This window comes from Chelonoidis abingdonii, chromosome 9 (genome assembly GCF_003597395.2).
Source record: "Chelonoidis abingdonii isolate Lonesome George chromosome 9, CheloAbing_2.0, whole genome shotgun sequence".
Classification (NCBI taxonomy): domain Eukaryota; kingdom Metazoa; phylum Chordata; order Testudines; family Testudinidae; genus Chelonoidis; species Chelonoidis abingdonii.
Window position 1 is genome coordinate 25,553,083 of NC_133777.1, and position 23,966 is coordinate 25,577,048.

Here is a 23,966-nt window from a genome sequence, read left to right on the forward strand (position 1 = left end):
ATGACCGGGGAGACTGGCTGGATCCCCTGATGCTCGCTCAGTGCATGGGGCTCTCCAGACCTCGTGCTCCCCGGCACGTACTTCAGGAGGTGAAGGGCGCTTTACTGCCTGCTGCTCGGGCTTACCTCGACCGGGTCCTGCGAGAGGGCATGCCCTGCCCACCCTCCACCCTAGACCCCATGGACATTTTTATCGGGCCCCTGCCCGGTGGATCCAATCGGCCCCCTCCATCCTTTTACTGTGAGCCGGCTGCACAATCTGCAGTCGGTTCTGTTCCAGGCCGCGCCACGGAAACACCTGTACATGTTCGTGCTCCACACTCTCCACTACCTCACCCTCGCATCCCACCCTGATACCAAATGGTGGGACCTCCTGCCACCTCTCGAGGGTAAGAGGCCCAGGTGGGCCAGCTTATACTCTGCCCTGGTCCCGAGGCCCGCCGGGGATGTCAGTTGGTGGCTCCTTCACGGGGCAGTGACCACGGGCGTGTACTTGGCGCGGTTTACCCCGTCCCCAACACCTGCCCTTTTTGTGGCATAAAAGAGACCCTGACACACATTTATTTAGAGTGCGCCGGATTGCAGCACCTGTTCTGGCTCCTCTTGAACCTTTTATTTCATTTTTGGTTGCACTTTTCCCCTCACCTGTTTATCTATGCACTCCCCATCCATGGCCCCACAAAGACAAGGGATCTCCTTGTCAACTCCTCTTGGCCCTAACCAAACTAGCCATCTACAAAACCAGGGAGAGGAGGTTGGCCGACGGGATTTCCTGCGACTGTGGGGCCTACTTCTGCTCCTCCATCCGTTAACGCATCCAGCAGAGTTCCTCTGGGCGGCATCCACTGGCTCCCTTGACACTTTTGAGGAGCAGCGGGCGTTGTCTGGGGTACTCTGCTCGGTGTCCCCATCCGGTTCCCTTAGTATAGCCCTATGACCTCACTCCTGATCCTGTTTTTTCATTAGTCGTCCCCCGTACTTATTTGGTGTCACGGACCTGTGGATCCTCCCTTTAGGCTAGGGGGAGGTCTTTTAGAAGTGGGCAGGCTTTGCCTGCCCACCTCCTGGATACCAATAGGACCAGACTCCTGTACCCCACTGGTCTGGGTCTGTCACACCAGGTTTGAATAAAATAAATAAATAAACCTCTCCAGTATTACCCAACATGCCCATCTGAATGATCCTGCTGTGGAGTAATAGTGCTTTGTTTAGGATATCCTAACCTGTTGAAGTATAAATAGTTATGAGGTCTCAAATTCATCACTGTTGTGTTTGAGATCACAGAGCTGCTATGCCTTGTAACCCTCTGCAGTCTCTTGTGAGGACGTGCTTCAAGGTGATGGGCTTGGGGCCTCCACTTCATTGCCACTCTCAGGGCAGGTCTACACTACAGCAGGGATCGATGCTCTGAGATCGAGCCACTGGTGGTCGATTTAGCAGGCCTAGTAAAGACCCACCAAATCGACTGCAGATTGCTCTCCAGTCGACCCATGTACTCTACCCCTGACGAGAAGAGTAAGGTAAGTCTATGGGAGATTTTCTCTCGTCAACCCCCTGCAGTGTAGACCCCGCAGTAACTCGACCTAAGGTACGTTGACTCCAGCTGGAGTTGCGTAGCGTAGGTCGACTTACCGCAGTGGTGTAGACATAGCCTCAGACTGGGTGTTCCTCAGCTGCGGCACCCCTGTTTCCCACCATGGTTCCTTTATCAGTGCCAATCTGGCATGGCTCCTTGCAGGAGTATTTTCTCTTGGAAGTTCTGTAACCACAAAATATATGTATTCAGCCTTTTCAAAACAAAGTACTACTTATTAGTCAGCAAGAACACAGTAGTCAGAGAAATGGGTTAAAATAACAAATAAGGCTGACATACAGGAACCTTACTTAAACTTCATTTCCTCCTTGCAAGTTATGGGTAAGTTCCAATCAGCCGAGACATTCCTACTCTTGGGCTGGGAGAGACAGCCCATGCAGCATACTCTCAGGGTATGTCTACACTGCAATTAAAACCCCACGGCTGGCCCATACCAGCTGACTCTGGCTCATGTGGCTCAGGCTAAGCGGCTGTTTAACTGCAATCCAGATGTTCGGGCTCAGGCTGCAGCCTGAACTCTGAGACTCTTCCACCTTGCAGGGTCCAGGAGCCCAGGCTCCAGCCCAAGCCTGAACCTCTACACTGCAATTACACAGCCCCTTAGTTTGAGGCCGAGTCAGCTGGCATGGGGTAGCTGTGGGTTTTTAATCGCAGTGTAGACATATCCTCAGTATCTCTGTCACAGCCTTACGTCCAGCTGCTCCCGCCTGCTCACTAGACAGAGGACTTTAAGGGTTTAGTATCCTTTTGATCCTATGTTTGGATTTGGAAAAATAAACTAGCTACTTGACTGGAGCCATGCAAGGGCACATTTCCCTATTAATAGCTTCTCCACTGTTCGGTTGAGGACCCTTGGTATTCTCTGCAGAAATACCTTATCTGTCATTATTTTATTTCCTGTTTGTTTTCCCAGTAACTACCTCCTCTGCTTTACTCACATGCAGTATGACAGATCCAGACCAGTGGGGTACATGAGTTTGGTAGAGGGCAAATATACTGGTCACTGGATGAGTAGTTTTCTGTTCCCTGAGTGACCAAGAGCAGGGGCTGCACTAGAGTAATCAGGAACCTGCTAGAACCAATTAAGGCAGACAGGCTGATTAGATCACCTGCAGCCAATCAAGGCAGGCTAATCAGGGCACCTGGGTTTAAAAAGGAGCTCACTCCAGTCAGGCGAGGAGCCGCCAAAGGAGAGGAAGTGCGTGTGAGGAGCTAGAAGCAAGAGGTGCAAGGAGCTGAGAGTGAGAGGGTGTGCTGCTGGAGGACTACGGAGTACAAGCATTATCAGACAGACACCAAGAGGAATGTCCTGTGGTGAGGATAAAGAAGGTGTTTGGAGGAGGCCATGGGGAAGTAGCCCGCAGGAGTTGATTCATCTGCTGTTACAATAAGAGGCCTAAGACAATGCAAATCCACAGGGCCCCTGGGCTGAACCGGAGTAAGAGGGTGGCCGGTTCCCCCAAACCTCGGAGAGGACAGGACAAGCAACTAGAGGAGTTGAATAACCAGACTTGTGGGGAAAGAAGCCACGAAGTGTGACAAATCGTGCCCAAAAGCGCAGGACCCACCAAAGTAGAGGAGGAATTTTGTCACAGCAGTTATACAGAATAACACTGAACAGCTAAATAGGGGCAGATATAATATTCATAGAAATAACACAGAAACCTACCATGTTCTGCATAGCTTTGCTGCAGGATTGTGCAGAGGAAAGAAGAGGCTTGATAAGCAGGATAAAACTCTTCCTGAAGCACAAATATCTAATAATCAGGAAGAGTTGACCAGAATATTGAGAATCACGAAAGGGGAATATTTAAGCTATGTTAAGATCATGCTGAAAAGTGGCTATGAAAAAACCATACACCTCTTTACTCAACAACATGTGTCTGCCCAGAGTTATTTCTAATAAAACAACAAACATTTACTTATCTTAGCACAGCAACCTGGACTTTGTTCTGCATTATGCGTCAACAGAAATATCAGCTATATTCTGACTGCAGGATTGCTATTAGTGATGATGAAGGCTCCGTGTTTGTCACAGAGGTCACGGAAGTCACAGATTCCATGACTTTCCGTGACCTCTGTGACTGCTGCAGTGGCTGGTGTGCCTGGCCCTGGGGCCACCTGAGCAGCTCGGGCAGCCCCTAGGCCAGTTTCGCCTTCCCTTCTCCTGCCCTGCCCCCCTAACAGCAGGAGTTTAGTCATGGGAGGCTGGGGATGGGGTGATGCTTACCTAAGGCAGGTTCCCTGGAAGGGCTATAGGAACTCCCCTCCCTTAGCTCCTAGCTCCACAGGCTGCCTATGTGGGCAGGCACTGCCTCTTCAGCTCCTATTGGCCACGATTCCCAGCCAACGAGAGCTGCAGAACTGGAGTTTGGGGCAGAGAGGAGGAGCATGTGGAGCTCAGGAGCTAGGCAGGGAACAAGCCCCAGCTCCATTAACCCCACGGGCTGTCTCCCCCAATTTCCCCCCACACGTCCCAAGTTTTAGTCAGGGGTATATAGTAAAAGTCATGGACAGTCACGGGCTGTGAATTTTTGTTTAGTGCTTGTGACAGGTCTATGACTTTTACTAAAAATAGCCGTGACTAAAATGTAGGCTTAGAGAGGATGTGAAAGGCAGAATGGAACGAAGCTTGATTTCCAGATTTAGTATGGAAATGAAGCCTCAGTCCTGCAATTGAGTCTGCATAGGACCTCACTACACCTGCACAGGAAGACCTCATTGGCTTCACTAGGGAGCCACACTGGCATATAACTTCATGGAGCTGGTTATAGGATCAGAGACTGAATCCAGAAATTTTGGATAGAAAAGCAGGAAAATCCATGTCACTTCTACAGAGATGCTTTTCAGAGGACTAAGCACACTGAGGTTCACCCTAGTGCACATTTCCCTCTCTCAAATTTGGGCAAGAAAATTAATTCAGACATTTTTAAACAAACCTTTCCTTGTATGTGAAATTTCACTCTGGGGCAAATTTCTGCAGACCATTCATAATATCATAGAAGACAGTTCCTTTTAAATGGCAGCGGAGGCAGGCTATTAACTGTAACAGCTTAAGGAGTATTGCTTTCATCGAAGGCCATTCCAATTCCTGAAAATTTTCTTCCAAGTTAACAGCAGCTAATCCCACTAACTTCATTATTTCAAAATGAAAACAGAATGCAGATAGTGAAGTACTCACTTCTTCTAAACAGCGGGCTTCTTCCTGTTGATTCTCTTTCACAAACTCTTCCAGGGGGTATTTTAGTCTTGGGAATGGAGCAATTGGCCAGTCAAATGAGGGAATGTCTAATTTGTGAATTGCTTTAGAGTGAGTTGTAGCTAAGCAACCTAAAAACCAGAAAAACAAAAACTAAAACAAAAGCTCACTAGAAATAAGGAAAGAAACATTCTGAGAGGTGAGAAACAGTCTTCTTCTGAGCTACTGGAAAGAATTGGATGGTTCCATTTTAACTGCAGTGCTCAGATTAATTTATATTTGATTCTTCTGGAGTACTGATTGATGTGGGTTTGGGGATTTCTACTAGGCAGAGCATCATTCTAAAGTGTTGGAAGGCATCCACACTATTTAAAATGTAATTTAAAAAAAGCTAGGAGAATCTGGTTTCAGGATGGTAAGGGACACCACGGTTAAATCTGGATTTCATCTTCCCAATACTGAGAAGACCAAACCATGTTCTGAATCATGCTACAGCCCTGCAAAGTTCAAAGCAGCAGCAGAGTTAGGTAATGTTTAAAATATGACACTCTCCCATCTGCACTGGCAGGACCAGGTCCTCCCCAATATGGTAGATTTTTAATAGTGTAGATAGCAAAACAATGAGCCTAGAATGAAATTGGGCCATCTCCCGAAGATGAAAATCCACAGTTAACCACACCTCCAGTTGAAATAAAATGCTGTTTTAGTACATTTCTAACAAATTCCATTAGCATCAGATTTAGGTTCCAAATATTTTAATAAACCTATGTTGTTGTTTTTTTACTGATCGTATTTCTATCACCAATTCATTGCAAAAGAACCTTTCATTTAAAAAATATAAATACAATGAGATAAATATGCACTGCTGTGTCCAATATCAGCTGAGAAAGGAAGAGGGAAAAAATATATAGATTACTGGGAGTGTTTTTCTTACCCATGGTTCTTCCATGGAATCCACCCATAAAGGACAGAATACTATAGTCAGGGCATCCTGGATACTAAAATAAAATACAGGATATGTCAATGAACTATTCAAACAACAGGAAGGTGGCAGTGTAGCTTATTGGAATGGAATCATAAGCAAGATTACATAACTGGACTGAAGAACACATAAACATCCTACTTGTAATCAAATAGTCAGTCAAGAATACGTCCATCAGAGCATTAGGAAAGACAGGAAGATTTTTACTACTTTTGTATTTTAGTTGAGACAACAGCCAAGCAAGTTTCACTCTTCAGGGAGCAAGTTCAGTAAAGTATATTCACACATTTCTTTCAAGAAATATTTTTCATCCCTTTAAAATTATCTGACCTCCTGTAAATACCATGAGTATTCAAGACAAATATCGGCTAATTTAGCATTTCATCTTCAGAATGCTTGGCAAACACTAACTAATTAATCTTCCCAACACACCAGGAGCGTGTGTGTGTGTGTGTGTGTGTCAATCAGCCCAATTTTTTAGAAATTGCCAAAGGTCACAAGGGAATTAGTGCCCAACAAATGGATCAATGACTTCAATACTTATAAGCATAAGCATGTATGTAGGTGTTTGCAGGATTGGGTCCAAAGCGGCAATTAGACACAGCAACACCTGAGTCCTCAGTGCTGCACTCAGATCACCACACACCCCTCTCTATTTTGATTCACTTTACTGGATGCTGAATGAAAAATAAACTAATATAAAGCATATGGAAACTTTACATTAACTGAACTTTAAAAGGGACACTGTTGGGTTATTTTAAAGAGACTAGTCCCCTTCTTTGTGATCTAATCTTAAAAGTGAAAGAACTCCCTCCACTCCTGCTGTTGGTTTATATTTTGTGCTAATCAGTCTGTCTCTCTCTGGTTCCCAAGTCCCCAACATTTAGTTTCCAAACACCAAAGGTGAATATTAAAATTAAACAAACTCCTCTTCTTTCTGCATTTGTTCTTTTCTTTTAGGATTTCATGGAAACTCTTCTACTGTTATGTTTTGTATGGTTTGCTTCTGTTAAATGCAAATCCTAAATTCTGGGCCTAAAAATACTCAACCAGTTTTTCTTTCGCTATTAATAATTCAATCCCGCCGCATGGTGGGGAGCATTGGAGAGAAAAGCAGGCCCAGCACGCCTAGGAATAGAGGCAAGGAGTGCCTTAACTTCACACTAAGGAAGGATAGCCCATATATATCACAAGACTGGTGACTTCAGTGGGACCTTTGCAGCTTTGGAGAGGCAGAAGATACCCTTCCTAGGACGAGCAAAAAAATGGTTGGATCAAATACACTGTGGGTTTAATACTAAACTGCAATGAGCTCACACAAGATGTAGCTGTGTGATAAAAGTACTTCTAGCACATTTACCACTTCACTCAATCCTAGGGTTGCTGATATAAATCAGATTAGTCATAGGGCTGCTTTAACTCATGCCAGCTGGAATAGTCCCTATGAGATCATTCCATCAGTCCAAGATTGCAAAAACACAGTGTGCTCCAGTACTCAGTTCTCTCCCTGGCTGTGGCACAATTTAAAGCTCATCCCAGCTCCCCTTCCAGCAGAACCACCTCCAGGAGCCTCTTCAAGACAGTTTTAAGCATTGCATCACTGGAGCAACACAACAGGAACATACCCTGGGCCAAGGACCTGGCCCTGGAGTTATAGATCCTGTAATTTCCAAGATGCTCACATCTTAGAAGGTGTCCCAAATTAAACACATCCCCCCACTTCATTAGGAACCTTGTGTATTAAGGTTTGTGACTGGCTAGAGCAACACAATCTGGGTTAGAGCTGAATTGGCACTGCACAGGCTTTCCAACTGCATGTTAATTTCTTGCTCCCATGTGATTAAGTGATTATTCCATTGCAAACTAGCTTCTTGATTAATTTCAAGTCATTAAACCCCAGTTTTGGAAAAAATTAAGAGGACTGTTAACGTTCTTAATCTTTATTTATAAAATCTGTGTATATTAGTGCTCCCCACAGTCTTTCTCAGCACATGCACGTCTCTCTAGTAGATGGTGTATCACATAAAAAGGGCAGTTTTAACACAAGTCACAACTACTATCTTGGAAGGTAGCAGGGTGCCAGTAGCAGGCCTAGAATTTTGGTTTGGAGTGAGTTATAATTGGCCATTCTTGAGGCTTTTGTTAGAAATATTGCAATGGTAGAAAGCCCTGGATTTTTTCTATGAACAAATCAAACACTAACAATCTGGGTAAGATAACAGAACAGTGAAGTTACCTGGTTAATCATGCACGTCTCCAGTTCTTCCTTTGTGACATTATTGTTACCTCTTTCTTTGTTCTGCAAAAGTAATGAAGTTTTCATGAGGTGTCCTAGATGAATCTCTCATTACTTGCTGGTGAAGTCTTGCTGAAAAATCCTAGTGTAATAAAGTGTCTGAAGGATTAACCAGCAGGTAAAATGACAGACTTGATGAAACCATACAGGGATTTTTAAGCCACAAATTACATGAGATCTCCAAAGCTTAACAGGCACAAGTCTATCTGGAGTGGGCATGAGAAAACAGTCAGAAAGTCCTTTTTATGTCTCTCTTTTTAAAAAGAGATTTAAGTCTTTTCAGTATTTCAGATGTAGTGGAAGCTCCAGGGTTTGTCTGTGCGACCACTCTTGACTGCCCGTTTGTCTCTCCTTTACCTAATTATAAGTTTGTTTAGCCTAAAGTGGACAGTAAGTTTTTCCTCTGAAGAGCTACATACATTATTTCTCAAGTGTCATGTTGTGTGGGATGATCTAGCATTAGAGGCATTATATGCTCATGCTGAAAGTCAAAAGGAGAATGAAGGGACTTATCTATTTTGTTATTAGATAATTTAGAGGGGCCAGCAAATGGCTTAGGGAACTAGTAAAAAGATTAGCTTCTTTCAGATGGTAAGCTCTACAGAGCAGGGACTCTCTCTTTATCTGTGTTAGCAGAGGGACAATGGGGCATGAATCCTAATTGGGACCTTCGGGCTCTACTGTAATATATAGGCAACAATTCCAGCATATGGATTTAAACTAATGGTTGCTGCAGCTTTAACTGGTTGACTGTTTGCTACCGTGACCCAAAAACATTCCATTCAGTATATATCTTCTATGCACAGAGATGTTAAAAGATTGGCCAGCACTAGTTTAGTTCATGATATTAGCAGAGAGACTGTGAATGGGCACAGCTACTTGTGACTTAGGCTTTGTTTACACTAGCACTGCTTCACACCCCTGACCGACGGAAGTTTCACCAACAAAAGCGCCGGTGTGGACAGAGCTATGTTGGACAGGACAGCGTCTCTCACTGACATAGCTACCACCATTCTTTGGGGGTGGTTTACTTATGCCGGCGGGAGAGTTCTCTTCCACTAGCATAGAGCAGCTACGCAGGAGACCTTACAGTGGTGCAGCTGCAGCAATATAGCTGTGCCGCCTTAAGGTCCATAGTGTAGACATAATTTAATACTGTCTTTCCAAACTAGGGTCAAGGAAGATTTTATAACAGACCCTTGCAATTTTAGTTTAACAAACACATTTTAAGACAAAAGCTTGAAAAATAGGTTTGTTTAAAAAGACAGCCTCACTGGTACTTTTGTAACCAACTTCTTCTAACCCCTTTTTGCCGTAGAATCACACACAGACCTTGGAATGCCAGAAACAAAAATGTACTGCAACAATTTTAAAGAAAGAAGCTTTTCCAAAATAGTTTTGCTATGAGCCGTATGGGCCTACTGGCTTCAGGGTGGAATTTTACGTGTTGGTTTTGACCTAAAAAACCCAGAAATTGCTTGGTATCTGTCCCTCCCTCCCTTGCCACCCCCCCATCCCACCCCCCGCCAATGCCTTACTATCACAGTTGCATCAGCTGCTTTCCTTTCATTTGGAATGCTTTTGTCCCTTTCTTCCCCTCACCGCACCCAAGTCTGAAATAGCCCAATTTTATACACTGCAAAGCCCCTTTGTTTGCATAAGCATTGTCAGAAGACAGTTGAGGGTAGAATTTCTGGTTAGTGCTGGAGGGTTTGAAGCTGCATCAGTCACATGATTTGTGATGGTAAAGAGGGAGGAAGGAGTGCTAGTGCATTGGCTGATCTTTACTCTGTATCTCCTGTGTTCTTATGTTTTTAAAATGCATATCAAGGAAGCCCAAAGCCCTATATGGGTGCCTTTCAATGTGGAGTTTGTAGCAGACTGGAATTTAAATAAATATTGTAGAAACCAGGATAGAAACACAGCCTCTGTTTGGAGCCCTGCCAGCTTATGAGAGAGCAGATCTTTAAATATTCACTCGTTCAAACAAAATGTGAATTTTATATCTCTATTTTAACCTGATCCACCTAATTCTGACCACGGTGAGGAGGCGGCACAGGGAGAAAAAACAATTGTTTTGTAGTGAGAAAGCTGCTGACACGTCTGGGATCTTCCAAGTGAGAAAGTCAAAAGAGCAAAGGTCTATTCTGGTTTCTACAGTTTAATCCATAGTTATATAACTAAAGGAACACATTCCATGCAGATTCAGTTCTTACGAAGCACTGTCGATGTCTAGGTTCTGCAGTATTGTAAAGAGTCATACTCAGTATTTTGACTCACCCTGTACCACATAAATATTGCTTTAAAGGCATTTTCATTAGAGCAGGATCCACAGGACATGGTGATAACCTGTTGCAGGCCCTTAGGAGCCACCTGTCAACAAAGAGACATAATAAAGCTAAAATAGCAGTTATGGAACTAAGCAATAATACTAACCAGCTCCATTTCATTCCCTTACTCAAATAAATTCAGTGTGCTGTCTGCATGCAGACACACCACCACCTCTCACATTCAGCTCTAAGAGAATCAAAGGTTTGATTTCATCACGGTGGAAGGTTCTCTTTGAAATTTCATCTGCAAAGTTCTCTGCATGGGAACATCCAGCTTCATTTATGGATCCCATTCTCTTGAAAAGGGGAAGGCAGGTGATTCAGCTGCTAACAGTTAAATCACAACATATCCTATTCAAATGCTTTTATTTTTACCCTGATAAGTCTGTACCCTGAATACCATGTGTTTCTTCATAAACATTGATCACAATTTTTAAGAAGGAAAGAGAAAACACACATTCTTTTACAGAACAGTTACACAAATAACCGTCATCTGCAGAAAGCACACATGGAAAATAACCTCAATGCCAAGCTCCACATGCTCAGCATACAAGGAAAAGAAGGTTGACAAACAGTGCATCACTTGGAGAAAGCCTCTAGTGAAAATACAGTGAAAGGTTTGGAGGCCTCACCTTTAGCTATTCACACTTTGAGCTAAAGGATTGTTAACTTTAGCCTTGTACTTTCTGGGTTCCATGTGAAATTTCCCACTTATGAAAGGGCATTCATAAACTGGAAAAGGGGTAGAACACTAACAAAGCAAAACCATTGCTTCCTTTGATGCTTAGTTCTTCAATCTGTAAGCGATGATTACTCCCAACACTCGGTCTCATTATCCGTAATTTCAGTCAACATCTTCAAGAATATAGAATAATGGTTATTTAATAATAGTTCCAACTTTTGAATCTCTTCAAGAGCAGAAGAGCAGCACCATCTGGTCAGTTCTCTGATGATCTTTAAAAAAAAAATCCTATCGTTCCTTAAAATCTCTTCAAATCCTGTTTCCATCATGGCTTTAAGCATTGTGGATTATGTTATGCTCTTTAGGCCCTGATCAAGCAAAGCAGATAAACACATGCTTAACTTTAAGAATATGAGTAGTCTCATTAACTAAAGCAGCTACTGCATTTTTCATTGTGTTTCATATCTTCTGAATCCCTTCATCAGTGTTAACATGGATGGTAGAAATATTCTAATGGGGGGTGTTTAAGATAAGTGTACAGGGCTCTATTTCTTATTTGTGATTAAGTAACTTTGCAATTTACTGCTGCAACAGAAATTTCAGATCCTTCCTCTCGGGGCGGGTTCATACCATACACGCACTTTGGAGAATATGCAGACTTCGAATATGGTAAATGATCATAGTTCATTCTTAAACTTACTGAAAGCAAAGATTCCTTTAATTTTTCAGCAAAATTCTCTGGAGGTAAAATCCCAAGAGCAGGTCTGTTAACAAATGTACTCTGAAAAGTGAAGGAAGGGAAACAGTAAGTATTTAACATCATAAGAAAAAATCTGCGATGTTGAGACTACGATTCAAAAAATATGAATATAAATTAAAGTCTAAAGTTCAAGTACACTAACATTAGGCAAATTCTTAAATATTTGCAGTCATGATACAGAAAGTTTAAAAAAAACTGAAAATATTCAAGTCTCAATAAATTCACCCATTTTTTTGTCTAAGCCCAAATTTTATTCTCTTTGAGGATCAACTTTAAAGAGAGAGGTTCTAGACTGCATTAAATGTTTTTTCTTTAACACTGATTTTTTATCCCTTCACCCTATTCTTTCACCAAAATCTCAGTTCCTTTCATACAGAGAAAGTAAACTTTAAAGCCTTAATTATTTGGCTTCAGTTAGAATGGCTAAACCCAAATTTAATTAAGATAGTGTAACAGTTTCTTCCTTATCAGGCTTCAAGGGAGACCAGTTCTGAACACTGTGGGTATAAACACCCTCCAGATATTATAATAAAATAGGATTTTGAGGCTGGGGGAACTGAACAAAGATATGTTCAAAGGACAAGAGAAAGATAAGCTGCAAGAATTAGCAAAGCAATGTTGCAATAAAATAGTTTCCCTGCAATAAAACTATGCACACAAACACACATGCTCTCCCCCTTATAAAATCCTCTCAAACATTTACAATAGTGAGTAGTACATCAAGGGAGTAACATGTTAGGCAAAACCATGTCTGGATGAATGGGTATTTGTGTTCTGATTTTATAAGAGATACTGCTACACCATATTATGTAAAATTGCATTCAGTGGCTTTGTGCAGCTTAGTTTTAGTAGCAACTTGATTCTGCACTTGTAAGTTGATCAGATTGGTACTGGATTGGGAGAGAAGGGGGTTAAAATGATCAAAACTACTGGCCATAGTTACCATTTTGAGTTGATTGTGTCTACTCAGCTGCACATAAGTGTCTCAGAATGCTGTTGCAGCCCTGAACCTGTTCCAATCCCCAATTCTCATGAAGGTAATCTCACTGGTGAGACAGAGCTACGCAGAGAAGACTGACATGAACAATGGCTGAGAAAGCAAAGATGATATTCACAGAATCACAGAAATGTAGGACGGAAAGGACCTTGATAGGACATCTAGTTCAGTCCCCTGCATTGAGGCAGAACTAAGGATTATCCAGCTCATCCCTGACATGTGTTTGTTTAACCTGTTCTTAAAAACTTCCAATGATGAAGATTCCACAACCTTCCTAGGTAATTTGTTCTGGTGCTTAACTACCCTAAGCCTGGTCTATACTGGGGCAGGAAATCAATCTAAGATACACAACTTCAGCTATGAGAATAGCATAGCTGAAGTTGTGTATCTTAGGTCGACTTACCTCCCGTCCTCATGGCCCGGGATCGACGGCCGCAGCTCCCCTGTTGACTCCGCTTTCGCCTCTTGCCCTGGTGGAGTTCCAGAGTCGACAGGAGCGTGTTCAGGGATCGAGACGTGATAAATTGATTCCCCGATAGATCGATCGCTACCCGCCAATCCGGCAGGTAGTGTGGAGGTACCCTTACAGTTAGCAAGTTTTTCCTAATGGCTAATCTAAAATCTCCCTTGTTGCAATTTAAACCCATTCCTTCTTGTCCTGTCCTCAGTAGTTAAGTAGAACAATTAAATCACTCTCTTCTTTATAACAAGCTTTACATACTAGAAGACTTCTGTCCCCCCAACATAAGTCTTCTCATCTCCAGCTTAAACAAACCCAATTTTTTTCCATAGTTCCTCATATGTCATGTTTTTTAGACCTTTAATTAGTGCTTAATTTGTAATGAAAGAGGTGCCAAGGCTCAAGCAATTTTTTTTTAAAACTTTTATAACTGATGCAGCAAGCCCAGAGGTGCAAGGGCGATGAACTGCCAAGCCTAGAGGTGCTGGGTCTCAGCCTTGGCAAGCCCAGACACAAATTAAGTACTGCCTTTAATCATTTTTGTTGCTCTCCTCTGGACTTTCTCTAATTTGTCCACATCTTTCCTGAAGCGTGGTGCCCAGAACAGGACACAGTACTCCAACTGAGGCCTTATGCTGAGTAGAATGAAAGAATTACTTCTTGTGTCTTGCTTACAACACTCCTGCTAATACATCCCTGAATGATTGTTTGCTTTCTTCAGTTCTGTTCTCCATGCTGTTTTTGGGAGATACCTGGAAGGCTCTATTGTAGTGTAGTATATTTGTGTTTGCTGTTTAAAGCAAATGGCATGATAAATAATATTTAACACCTTTCACCCATAGATCTCAAACGCTTTGCAAAGGAGAGCATCATTATCCTTATTTTATGGATGGGGAAGTGGAGGCACAGAGAGGTGAAGTGCTTTCTCCAAGAGTCCACACCTGGTCAGTGGCTAAGCTGGAAGTAGAATCCAAGACTCTTGGATTCCCAGTCCATTGACTTATCCACTGGACCGTTGCCACTGTATGTGTAACTCTCTCACACATTAGGATGTGTGGGTAAGGATAAAAGGGGTAAAAACAAGGGTGATGTCTTGGTAGGGGTCTACTACAGAACACCTAACCAGAAAGGAGAGGTAGATTAGGCTTTTTTTTTTAAACAACTAACAAAATCATCCAAAGCACAAGACTTGGTGGTGATGGGGGACTTCAACTACTCAGATATCTGTTGGGAAAATAACACAACAGGGCACAGATTATCCAACAAGCACTTGGAATGTACTGGAGACAATTTTTTATTTCAGAAACTGGAGAAAGCTACTAAGGGAGAAGCTGTTCTAGATTTGATTTTGACAAAGAGGTTGAGAATTTGAAAGTGGAAGACAGCCTGGGTGAAAGTGATCATGAAATGATAGAGTTCATGATTCTAAGGAATGGTAGGAGGGAGAACAGCAAAGAAGAGAATATGGATTTTAAGAAGGCAGACTTTAGCAAACTCACGGAGTTGGTAGGTAAGATCCCCTGGGAAGCAAATCTAAGGGGAGAAACAACTGAAGATAGTTGGCAGTTTTTCAAAGAAACGTTATTAAGGGCACAAGAGGAAACTATCCTGCTGCGTAGGAAAGGTAGGGAGTACGGCAAGAGACCACTCCTGGCTTAATCAGGAGATCTTCAGTGATCTAAAAATCAAGAGAGTCCTACAAAAAACTAGGTCAAATTACAAAGGATGAATATAAACAAATAATACAAATATGTAGGGATAAAGTTAGAAAGGTCAAGGCACAAAACGAGATCAAACTAGCTACAGACAAAGGGTAACAAGAAAACATTCTTCAGATACATTAGAAGCAAGAGGAAGACCAAGGACAAGGTAGACCCATTACTCAATGATGGGGAAAAACAACAAGAGAGCATGTGGAAATGGCAAGGGTGCTCAATGATGATTTTGTTTTGGTTTTCACCAAAAAAGTTGGTGGTGATAGGACATCTAACATAGTGAATGCCAGTGAAAATGAGGTAGGATCAGAGGCTAAAATAGGGAAAGAACAAGTTAAAAATTAGACAGACAAATTAAATGTCTTCAAGTAATCAGGGCCTGATGAAATGCATCCTAGAATACCCAAGGAACTGACTCAGGAGATATCTGAGCCATTAGCGATTACCTTTGAAAAATCATGGAAGACTGGAGAGATAATGAAGCAAATAATTAAGCAATCAATTTGCAAACATCTAGAAGATAATAAGGAGATAAGTAACAGTCAGTATGGATTTGGGAAGAACAAATCCTGTCAAACCAACCTGACAGCTTTTCTTTGACAGAGTAATGAGCTTTGTGGATGGGGGGGAAGCAGTAGACGCGTTATATCTTGACATTAGTAAAGCTTTTGATCCTGTCTGAATGACCTTCTCATAAACAAACTACGGTAATGCAACCTAGATGGAGCTACTATAAGGTGAGTGCAAAACTGATTGAAAAACCATTCTCAGAGAGTAGTTATCAGTGGTTCACAGTCATGCTGGAAGGGCATAACAAGTGGGGTCCTGCAGGGATCAGTTCTGGGTCAGTTCTGTTCAATATCTTCATCAATGATTTAGATAATGGCATAGAGAGACACTATAAAGTTTGTGGACGAGATACCAAGCTGGGAGGGTTGCAAGTGCTTTGGAGGATAGGATTAAAATCAAAATGATCTGGACAAACTGGAGAAATGGGTCTGAAGTAAATAGCATGAAATTCAATAAGGACAAATGCAAAGTACTCCACTTAGAAAGAAATAATCAGTTGCACACACAAAATGGGAAATGACTGCCTAAGAAGGAGTGCTATGGAAAGGGATCTGTGGGTCACAGCGGACCACAAGCTAAATATGAGTCAACAGTGTAACACTGTTGTAAAAAAAAGCAAACATCTTTCTGGGATGTATTAGCAGGAGTGTTGAAAGCTATACATGAGAAATAATTCTTCCGCTCTACTCCACGCCGATGAGGCCTCAACTGGAGTATTGTCTAGTTCTGGGCGTCACATTTCAGGAAAGATGTGGACAAATTGGAGAATGTCCAAAGAAGAGCAACAAAAATGATTAAAGGTCTAGAAAACATCACCTAAGAGGGAAGATTGAAATAACTTGGTTTGTTTAGTCTGGAGAAGAGAAGACTGAGCGGGGACATAACAACAGGATAGGACAAGAAGCAATGGGCTTAAATTGCAGCAAGGGAGAATTAAATTGGATATTAAGAAAAACTTCCTAATGGTCAGGGTGGTTAAGCACTGGAATAAATTGCCTAGGGAGGTTGTGGAATCTCATCATTGGAGATTTTTAAAAGCGGGTTAGACAAACACTTGTCTAGATCATACTTATTCCTGCCGTAAGTGCAGAGGACTGGTATAGATGACCTCTTGAGGTCCCTTCTAGTCCTATGATTGTATGATTCTATGATGTGCATTTATTCTTACTCAAGGAGGCTGGCTTTCACCGAAGATTGGTTGGACACTGAAGATTCCGGTTGTCTCCATGCTGCCTTCCTCTCAGCTTAGCAGCTCAGGTTCAAAATGTTTCCAATGAAATCAATGGTTTGGTGTTCTGGTTCCTTTTATTTGTGTAGCCAACTTCCTAGGAGTCTGAAGCACGCCCCTTTACCACGACTGCATTTTAGGGACGTCTTCCTTGGTGCACTGGCACAGTAAATTTCTTCTCTCGGATTCCTGTGGCTCCTTATAGACTAACAGATGTTTTGGAGCATGAGCTTTCCTGGATACCCACTTCGTCAGATGTAACTGGGCATGAAACCTTCAACACTTACAAAACTCCAATTAATACTAAATGCTCTTCGGCAACACAGGACAGGTGTGATGTGCTCACAGTAGCCTCTGTACTCTACACTGGCTTAGGAAATTAATTCTCCAGGACAGGACTATCACAAGCCTCACCACTTTCCATTCCAAGTGCAAGGTGGATTTCTTTGACTCTGCTTTCTCTAATATACACACAGAAAAAAACAAACAAAAGAAATCGATGCTATCAAAATAAAATACTCCACTGCTTCTTCCTCTGGGAACAGGATGAGTGAACAAAACGTGACAGCAGTTAGTCAAGTTGCTTAATGCACTCCTAGAAGGTACTCAGATACTATGGCAATGACCATGATATAAAAACGCTTATAGAATAGAATTTGGTGTTGGTGGTCAGTAGGTGGTAACTGAGTGGGGAGTCAGTGAGCACCAACTTGTACAGTACACTGTTTGAAAAACAGTTTACATTCTTCAAAATCACTGTTAAATTATTAATACAGATGAATTTGGTAAATTTATTCAAGTGATTTGAATGGAATATCATGGATTGAAGCGTTCCTCCATAGCACAGATTTTAATCTTTGCAGATGTTCTATTGTCTAACAATATGCTACTTTTACCGGTATATTAAACGTGAATTAAGTACAAGTCAGTAACGTTTGGCAATGAATTCATGTATCAAAGCAGGCTCAACAACCCATGATTACTACAAAACAATGTTACTTTTCTCAAGTTCTCATTAGAATTACAGTCTGAGCTCCAGTGAAGTAAGTCCTTATCGGTCTCCAGAGAGAAGAGACTGTTTTCCTAAATCCTCTGTTTTTCAGTGAAAAGCAGTCTGCATGTTATCTGATATTTTTCAAATCTCTTTCTTTGGGAGAGAAGCTCATCTTATTCAGGAAATGCATGGAACATGATTAGAGCAACAAGAAATGTGAATTGCAATATTTACAATGTGTAAGGAAAACATCATAATTCTTGAAAAATACACAGGGTCTAACTAGACACTAGCCAAAATTTCATGATTTACAAAAATGTCATTTCTGAAACAATGTTTACTTCTGTAGGCTCAGACTTAAATAAATCTAAATACAGATATTCCTCTCCAATTGTTTGAACAGCAAATTTTTTTGGTGGGTACTAGAGCTCTTATTTAACTTTTGTCTTTACTAGAGAAAAGTTGCCACATAAAACTAGGTGCTTGAGAAAAATTCACAACAGATTAATGGATTATGGGCCATTTTGAGAGGAAAGTGTGTTTTTCTTTTGTTGTTAGAAGGAGATAAGCTCAACAACAAGAGAAACAGAACATTCAGATCATCTGCCACCATTTCAAATGAATGAGAATAGATTCTTCACAATGGGATAAAAATATAGTACATGATGCATTAAAAAAAATAAAGGACATAATCCCCAGAAGTAAATTTTATTCTTATAATTAACAATAAACAAAGTCCCTGGAATATTTTGGGGAGATTACTCCAGTAAGAGTAAGACTAAGGATTAGTCTGCACTGAAGTGCTACAGTGGCACAGCTACGTGCTTCAGCTGCACCACTGTAGTGATTCAGTGTAGACGCTACCTATACTGACAGAAGGGGTCCTTCAACTGGTGTAGACAATCCACCTCCATCCATCTAGTGCTATCTACACAAGGCCTTAGGTTGTTTTAACTATGCTGTTCAGGAGTATGGATTTTTCACATCCCTGAGTGACACAGCTTTGTCAATCAAATTTTCTAGCGGAGACCAGCCCTGGGAACATGAATGGATTTTCACAATATGCTGATACTTAGCAGTCTGCAATCACACCCCCATACACCAGTTGGCTGCAGTAGGTTTCCAGAAGCCCTTGCTTTTCATAATTCCCTGACTATAGAACTAAATGCTTTCAGTATACTTCAGTGCAAATGGACATATTGCCTACAGTTGCCAAGACAAAGCATTGCCAGAAATAGACAATGCACAGACGGTTTCTGGCTGACTCAGTTCTGTCTTTTTTCCCCACTGAACTGATGGAGGCCTATATCATCCACTCTAGAAATAAAACCACAATACTACCAGTGTCTGTGTAGATCATCTTTAGGAAAGATGGACCGAGCTATAAAGTTCCTATCTGGACTTTGCAGGCATTCTGATCTGCGATTTGTTCCAAGCTTTTCTCTGACATTTAAAGTGCCGGTAGACAAATAGGCTAGTGCCACTAAACACCACGGTGGTAGACAGCTCTTTTTTAGATTAATGCTGCACTGTAATTAGGATGTTTTGAGCTGACCTAGCTCTCCACGTTGGTTTTTAAAAAAGTTTCGAGGCATTTTGTTTTACCTTCAGGGAAGGCAGAATCACCCACCCTGGAGAAATGAGAACTCCCCTTGAGAATTCACTGGTCTGGTCTTTCACATCTACACAGTGTTACTGAGCATTTTTGCATTTAGACTCTAACAGTTCAGAGCTTAACTTGGAATCATGCAAAGTTTTCAGTTAAGTTAATTCAGTTCATCATCCGATGCATCCAGGGGCGGCTCCTGGCATCAGGGAAGGAAGCAGGTGCCTCGGGCGGCCAATAGAAAGGGGTGGCACTCTGTCCGTTATTGGGGCGGTACATCTGGGTCTTCAGCGGCACTTTGGCAGCAGCTCAAGCACCCCGTTTTAGTCTTCGGCGGAAATTCAGCGGCGAGTCCTTCACTCCGTCTCTTCCTCTTTGGTGGCACTTCGGCGGCGGTTCAAGTGAGTTTTTCCTTTTTTTTTTTTTTGCCAGTTGGGGCAGCAAAAAACCTAGAGATGATCCTGGATGCATCTACCCACATGCACAAGCTAAACTGTCAAAAGTCATGGAAATTAAAATTATATATATGAAAATAAATATTCTCCTCTCACCCCTATGGGTGGTATGTGTCTTCCTCAACCTCGGGTCCTCTACCAGAGGCCTGGGAGTTTGAGGGTTCTGCGCAGTATCTTAGCTGTTCCTAGCACTGCACTCTTCTGGACAGAGAGCTCTGATGTCTGGATCTGTTGGACCACTCACCCAGCTTAGGAGTCACAGCCCCAAGTGCTCCTACCACCACTGGGACCACTTTGGCCTTCACTTTCCACTTTCTCTCTAGTTCTCTTTCAGGCCCTGGTACTCTCCAGCTTCTCATATTCCTTCTCCTGATGTTGCTGTCACTTGCACTGCTATATCTATCACCACCACTGTCTTCTGGTCCTGTCTATTACCACAATGTCTGGTTGATTGGCCAGTACCTCTGTCCGTCTGGATCTGGAAGTCCCACAGAATCTTACCCTGCTATTCTCCACAACCTTCTGTGGAATCTCCCATCTGGTCTTGGAGGTTCTAGCCCATACGCGTGCAGACGTTCCTGTATACAATGCCAGCCACTTGGTTGTGCCGTTCAGTGTATGCTGTTCCTGCCGCATCTTACATCCTGCCACATTGTTGACTGTCTCTGAGGCCTCTCTGCACAGTCTGCACCTGGGTCCTCTCTAGTGTGGTAGACCCCTGCTTCAATGGATCTGGTGCTCAGTGCCTGTTCCTGTGCTGCTATGATCAGTGCCCAGTGCTGTCTTTTAGTCAGCTTTCAGCCACTGGTGGATTTCCCAATGTCAGCCACCTCAGCTATCTGTCGATGGTACATCCCATGAAGGGCCTGTCTTGCCATGGCACTTCTTTCTGCTTGGTCTTCCTCCCATGTCTGCTGCTGCTAGGCATTCTCTAGCAGCTCATCTTTGGGAGCCATCTTACGATACTCCTGGATGTTCCAGTTTCATCCAGGACAGTGCTTTGACGCTCACCAAGCCCCCCGCCTTCTTCCAGCTGGTATACAGCCTCTGGGTGTTGGACTGGGGAAACCTCCGTGCATTGTGAGGACTTCCGGTTTTCACATCGGCAGCCTCATGCCCTCCTTTGGCCAGCTCACTATACCGGCAGGGATCTGATGACTGGCAGGGCGTATCCATTGATGCGTGGATCTTGTTCTTCCCACTGAGCTGCTCTTCAGGACTCTGTCTATCCTTTGGTGATACTTGGATGTTGCTGTCTTCCTTGCCTCCTCATCCTGGTTTCCATGTGACGTGTGGACGCCAAGGTACTTGTAGCTGGTCTGTATGTCTGCTATGTGGCCCGCTTGTAGTTCCACCCCATCAGTCTGACTACCTTCTCTTCACTACCATCCGGCCACACTTCTCCAGTCCGAATGAACATCCCGATATCCTCCTGTAGATCCACGTCAGGTGGATTAGCGAGTCGATGTCTCGTTCATCTTAGCATACAGCTTGAGTCATCCATGTAGAGGAGGTGGCTGATGGTAGTTCACCCTGAACCTGTACCCGTATCCAGTTCTTGTTATTATCTGGCTGAGGGGTTTAAGCCTATGCAGACAGGAGCGGGGACAGTGAACCTTGGTATATGCCGCACTTGATGGCCACTTTGCAAGCTGCCTTGGATTGATTCTAGTGTTGTCCTCCATAGTCCATTGTTCTTGAGGAAGGTCCTAGTGTCCTGTTGACTTTGTATAGCGCCAGACATTCACAGATCCACGTGTGTGGCATTGAGTCGTAGGCTTTCCTGTAGTCAATCCAGGCTGTGCTCAGATGGTCTGTCTAGACCTTGAGTCTTGGCGACTGCTCTATCTATGAGCAACTGGTGTTTGAGCCTCTGGTGTTGTTCCCAATGCCCTTCTGAGCTGTGCTCATGTACTGGCCCATGTGGTCCGTAGCTTGGCAGCAATGATGCCTGATAGGACTTTCCATGTTGTGGGGAGGCAGGTTATTGGCCGGTAGTTGGAGGGTTCTGTCCCCTGGCAGGGGTCTTTCATGATCAGCACTGTCTTCCTTGTGTTAGCCAGTTTGGGTGGGAGCCTGCTGCTAGCAGCTGGTTCATCTGTGCTGCTAGCCGTTCATGCACTGCTGTTAGTTTCTTTAGCAGTAGGTTGGATCATGTCTGGTCCAGGTGCTGTCCAGCTCTTCATGTTCTGACCGCTGCTGGATGTCTTCTACTGTGATGGTGACTGGTCTGTTCTGGGAGATGCTGTGCTCCGTTCTCAGTCCTGCAGCCACTTTGCACTGGTGTTATGAGTCTTCTCTTCTCCCATATGTTCTTCCAGTACTGTTCAGTTTCTGCTGCTGGCGGCTCTGCTGGTTATTGTGTTATTGCACTGCAGTTGGAGTACACCTTGGATGGTGTCTTGGAGAACAGGGCATTTACTTTTTGGCCTCGCTTCTCTAGTGTATCTCCTTAGCCTGGTAGCTAGTGCTGTGAGCTTTGTTTAGCAGTCTCTAGGGCTTCAGATGGAGTTAGCCCTTGTATTTTCAGTAGCCGAGTCTTATCCTTAATCTCACCCTTCTGTAGTTCCACCAGCTGACTAACTCTCTCCGAGTCGCCTTGATCTTATCCTCCAACCTCATTTTCCACGTGATACATACTGTTGTTCTCTTGATCGTGTAGCAGGCATCTCCAGGATTACAGAGCTGTAGCGTATACCAGTTCATTGGTTTTGAGTTATGGTGGTAGTAGGGATGTTCATGAGGCTCTATTGGCATCTTCTAACAACTAGCTGATGGTACTTCTCCACTGAGCCTTGGTAATCGGTCTCGAGGATTGACTGTAGCTAGTTTCTCCATGATCTTATGCCTCTATCAGCTGCTGTGCTCTGCAATGGACGGGGTGGCAGTGAAGTTTCAGCTTCAGGTGTGGCGTGCACATCCACTTGTTCTTCAGGTCTTCTTGAGTCTGGGATGTAATGTGGAGTTGGTCTATCTCAAGCGTGGAGAGCAGCTTCCTCTTTACTATGTTGAAGCGTTGGTAACTAGCTGTTTCTCAGTAAGTGTGGATGTAGGTCTTTTGTCCATCCATAGTCCCCTTATATGTTTCATATATCCCTCTCATTAGGTCTACTGTTGTAGTAGATTCCATCAATTCCAGGTTTCTCTGTCTCGTCCATGAAAGATTTGTTCCAGTAGCTCACTTATCGTCAGATTGTCCTGGTTCCTCAACATCTGGCGCGGAACCTTGTAATCTGGGCGACGTCCGAGCCGGCATGACTCTTCTAGTTCAGGTCACTCGTGGTAGTAATGTGGTATATATATATATATATATATATACATACACACACACACACACACACACATATATATATATACATATACACACACACACACACACACACAAAAATCATGGAACCCATAACTTCCAGAAAAGCCATGGCAAAAAAGGAGACTGAATTATAATGCAATATTATTCAAATGTCTTTCATGCCGGATTCCCTCCCATAATTTCCACTTCATAGGCAACAAAGGTGTAGGATGCTGTTCTTTTTGAAGACTTAGGCTTTGGCTACACTTGCGAGTTACAACACAATAAAGCTGCCCCAGGTGCTCTAGCTCCCCATCCACACTGGCAAGGCATGTAGAGCGCTCTGACTCTGCAGCTACAGCAGTGCTGGTATTCCACCTCGGCGAGTGGAATAATGTTTGCTGTGTCCCTGCTGGAGCACCAGGGTGCCAGTGTGAACAAGGTATTACATTACTGAGCTGTGATCAGCCTCTGGAAACGTCCCATAATCCCCTTAAGTCAAGTGGCCACTCTTGTCATTGTTGTGAAATCAGCTGCAGTAATACGGAAATGCCCTTTCAAAGCTCTGTTTCGGAGAAGTCACCTGCTTATCAGCTCTGAGAAAAGCAAACGTTTACTGTTCGCTTTGAGTGAGTGAGAAGGGCGGGGGGTCTGAACTTTCAAGACAGCATGCTAACATACTCTCAGCACCCCAAAAACCCACTCTCCCGCCCACATACACACACTCTGTCACACTCCCCCGTATTCTCCCCCGCCATTTGAAAAGCACATTGCAGTCACTTGCATGCTGAGATAGCTTCCTATAATGCA

At 43.2% G+C, this 23,966-nt stretch overlaps 1 protein-coding gene across 3 annotated transcripts in view; it reads right to left on the reverse strand.

Moving 5' to 3' along the window:
- ABAT (4-aminobutyrate aminotransferase) overlaps nt 1-23,966 on the reverse strand; it is a 164,268-nt gene that overhangs the window by 18,276 nt on the left and 122,026 nt on the right. For all 3 annotated transcript variants that reach the window (XM_032769066.2, XM_032769067.2, XM_075069286.1), the window contains exons 7-11: nt 11,783-11,863; nt 10,351-10,443; nt 8,011-8,073; nt 5,727-5,790; nt 4,775-4,923 (exon numbers count right to left, since the gene is read on the reverse strand). In XM_032769066.2, coding sequence (XP_032624957.1) covers nt 4,775-4,923; nt 5,727-5,790; nt 8,011-8,073; nt 10,351-10,443; nt 11,783-11,863 — 450 coding nt within the window. The remainder of the gene's footprint in view (nt 1-4,774; nt 4,924-5,726; nt 5,791-8,010; nt 8,074-10,350; nt 10,444-11,782; nt 11,864-23,966) is intronic.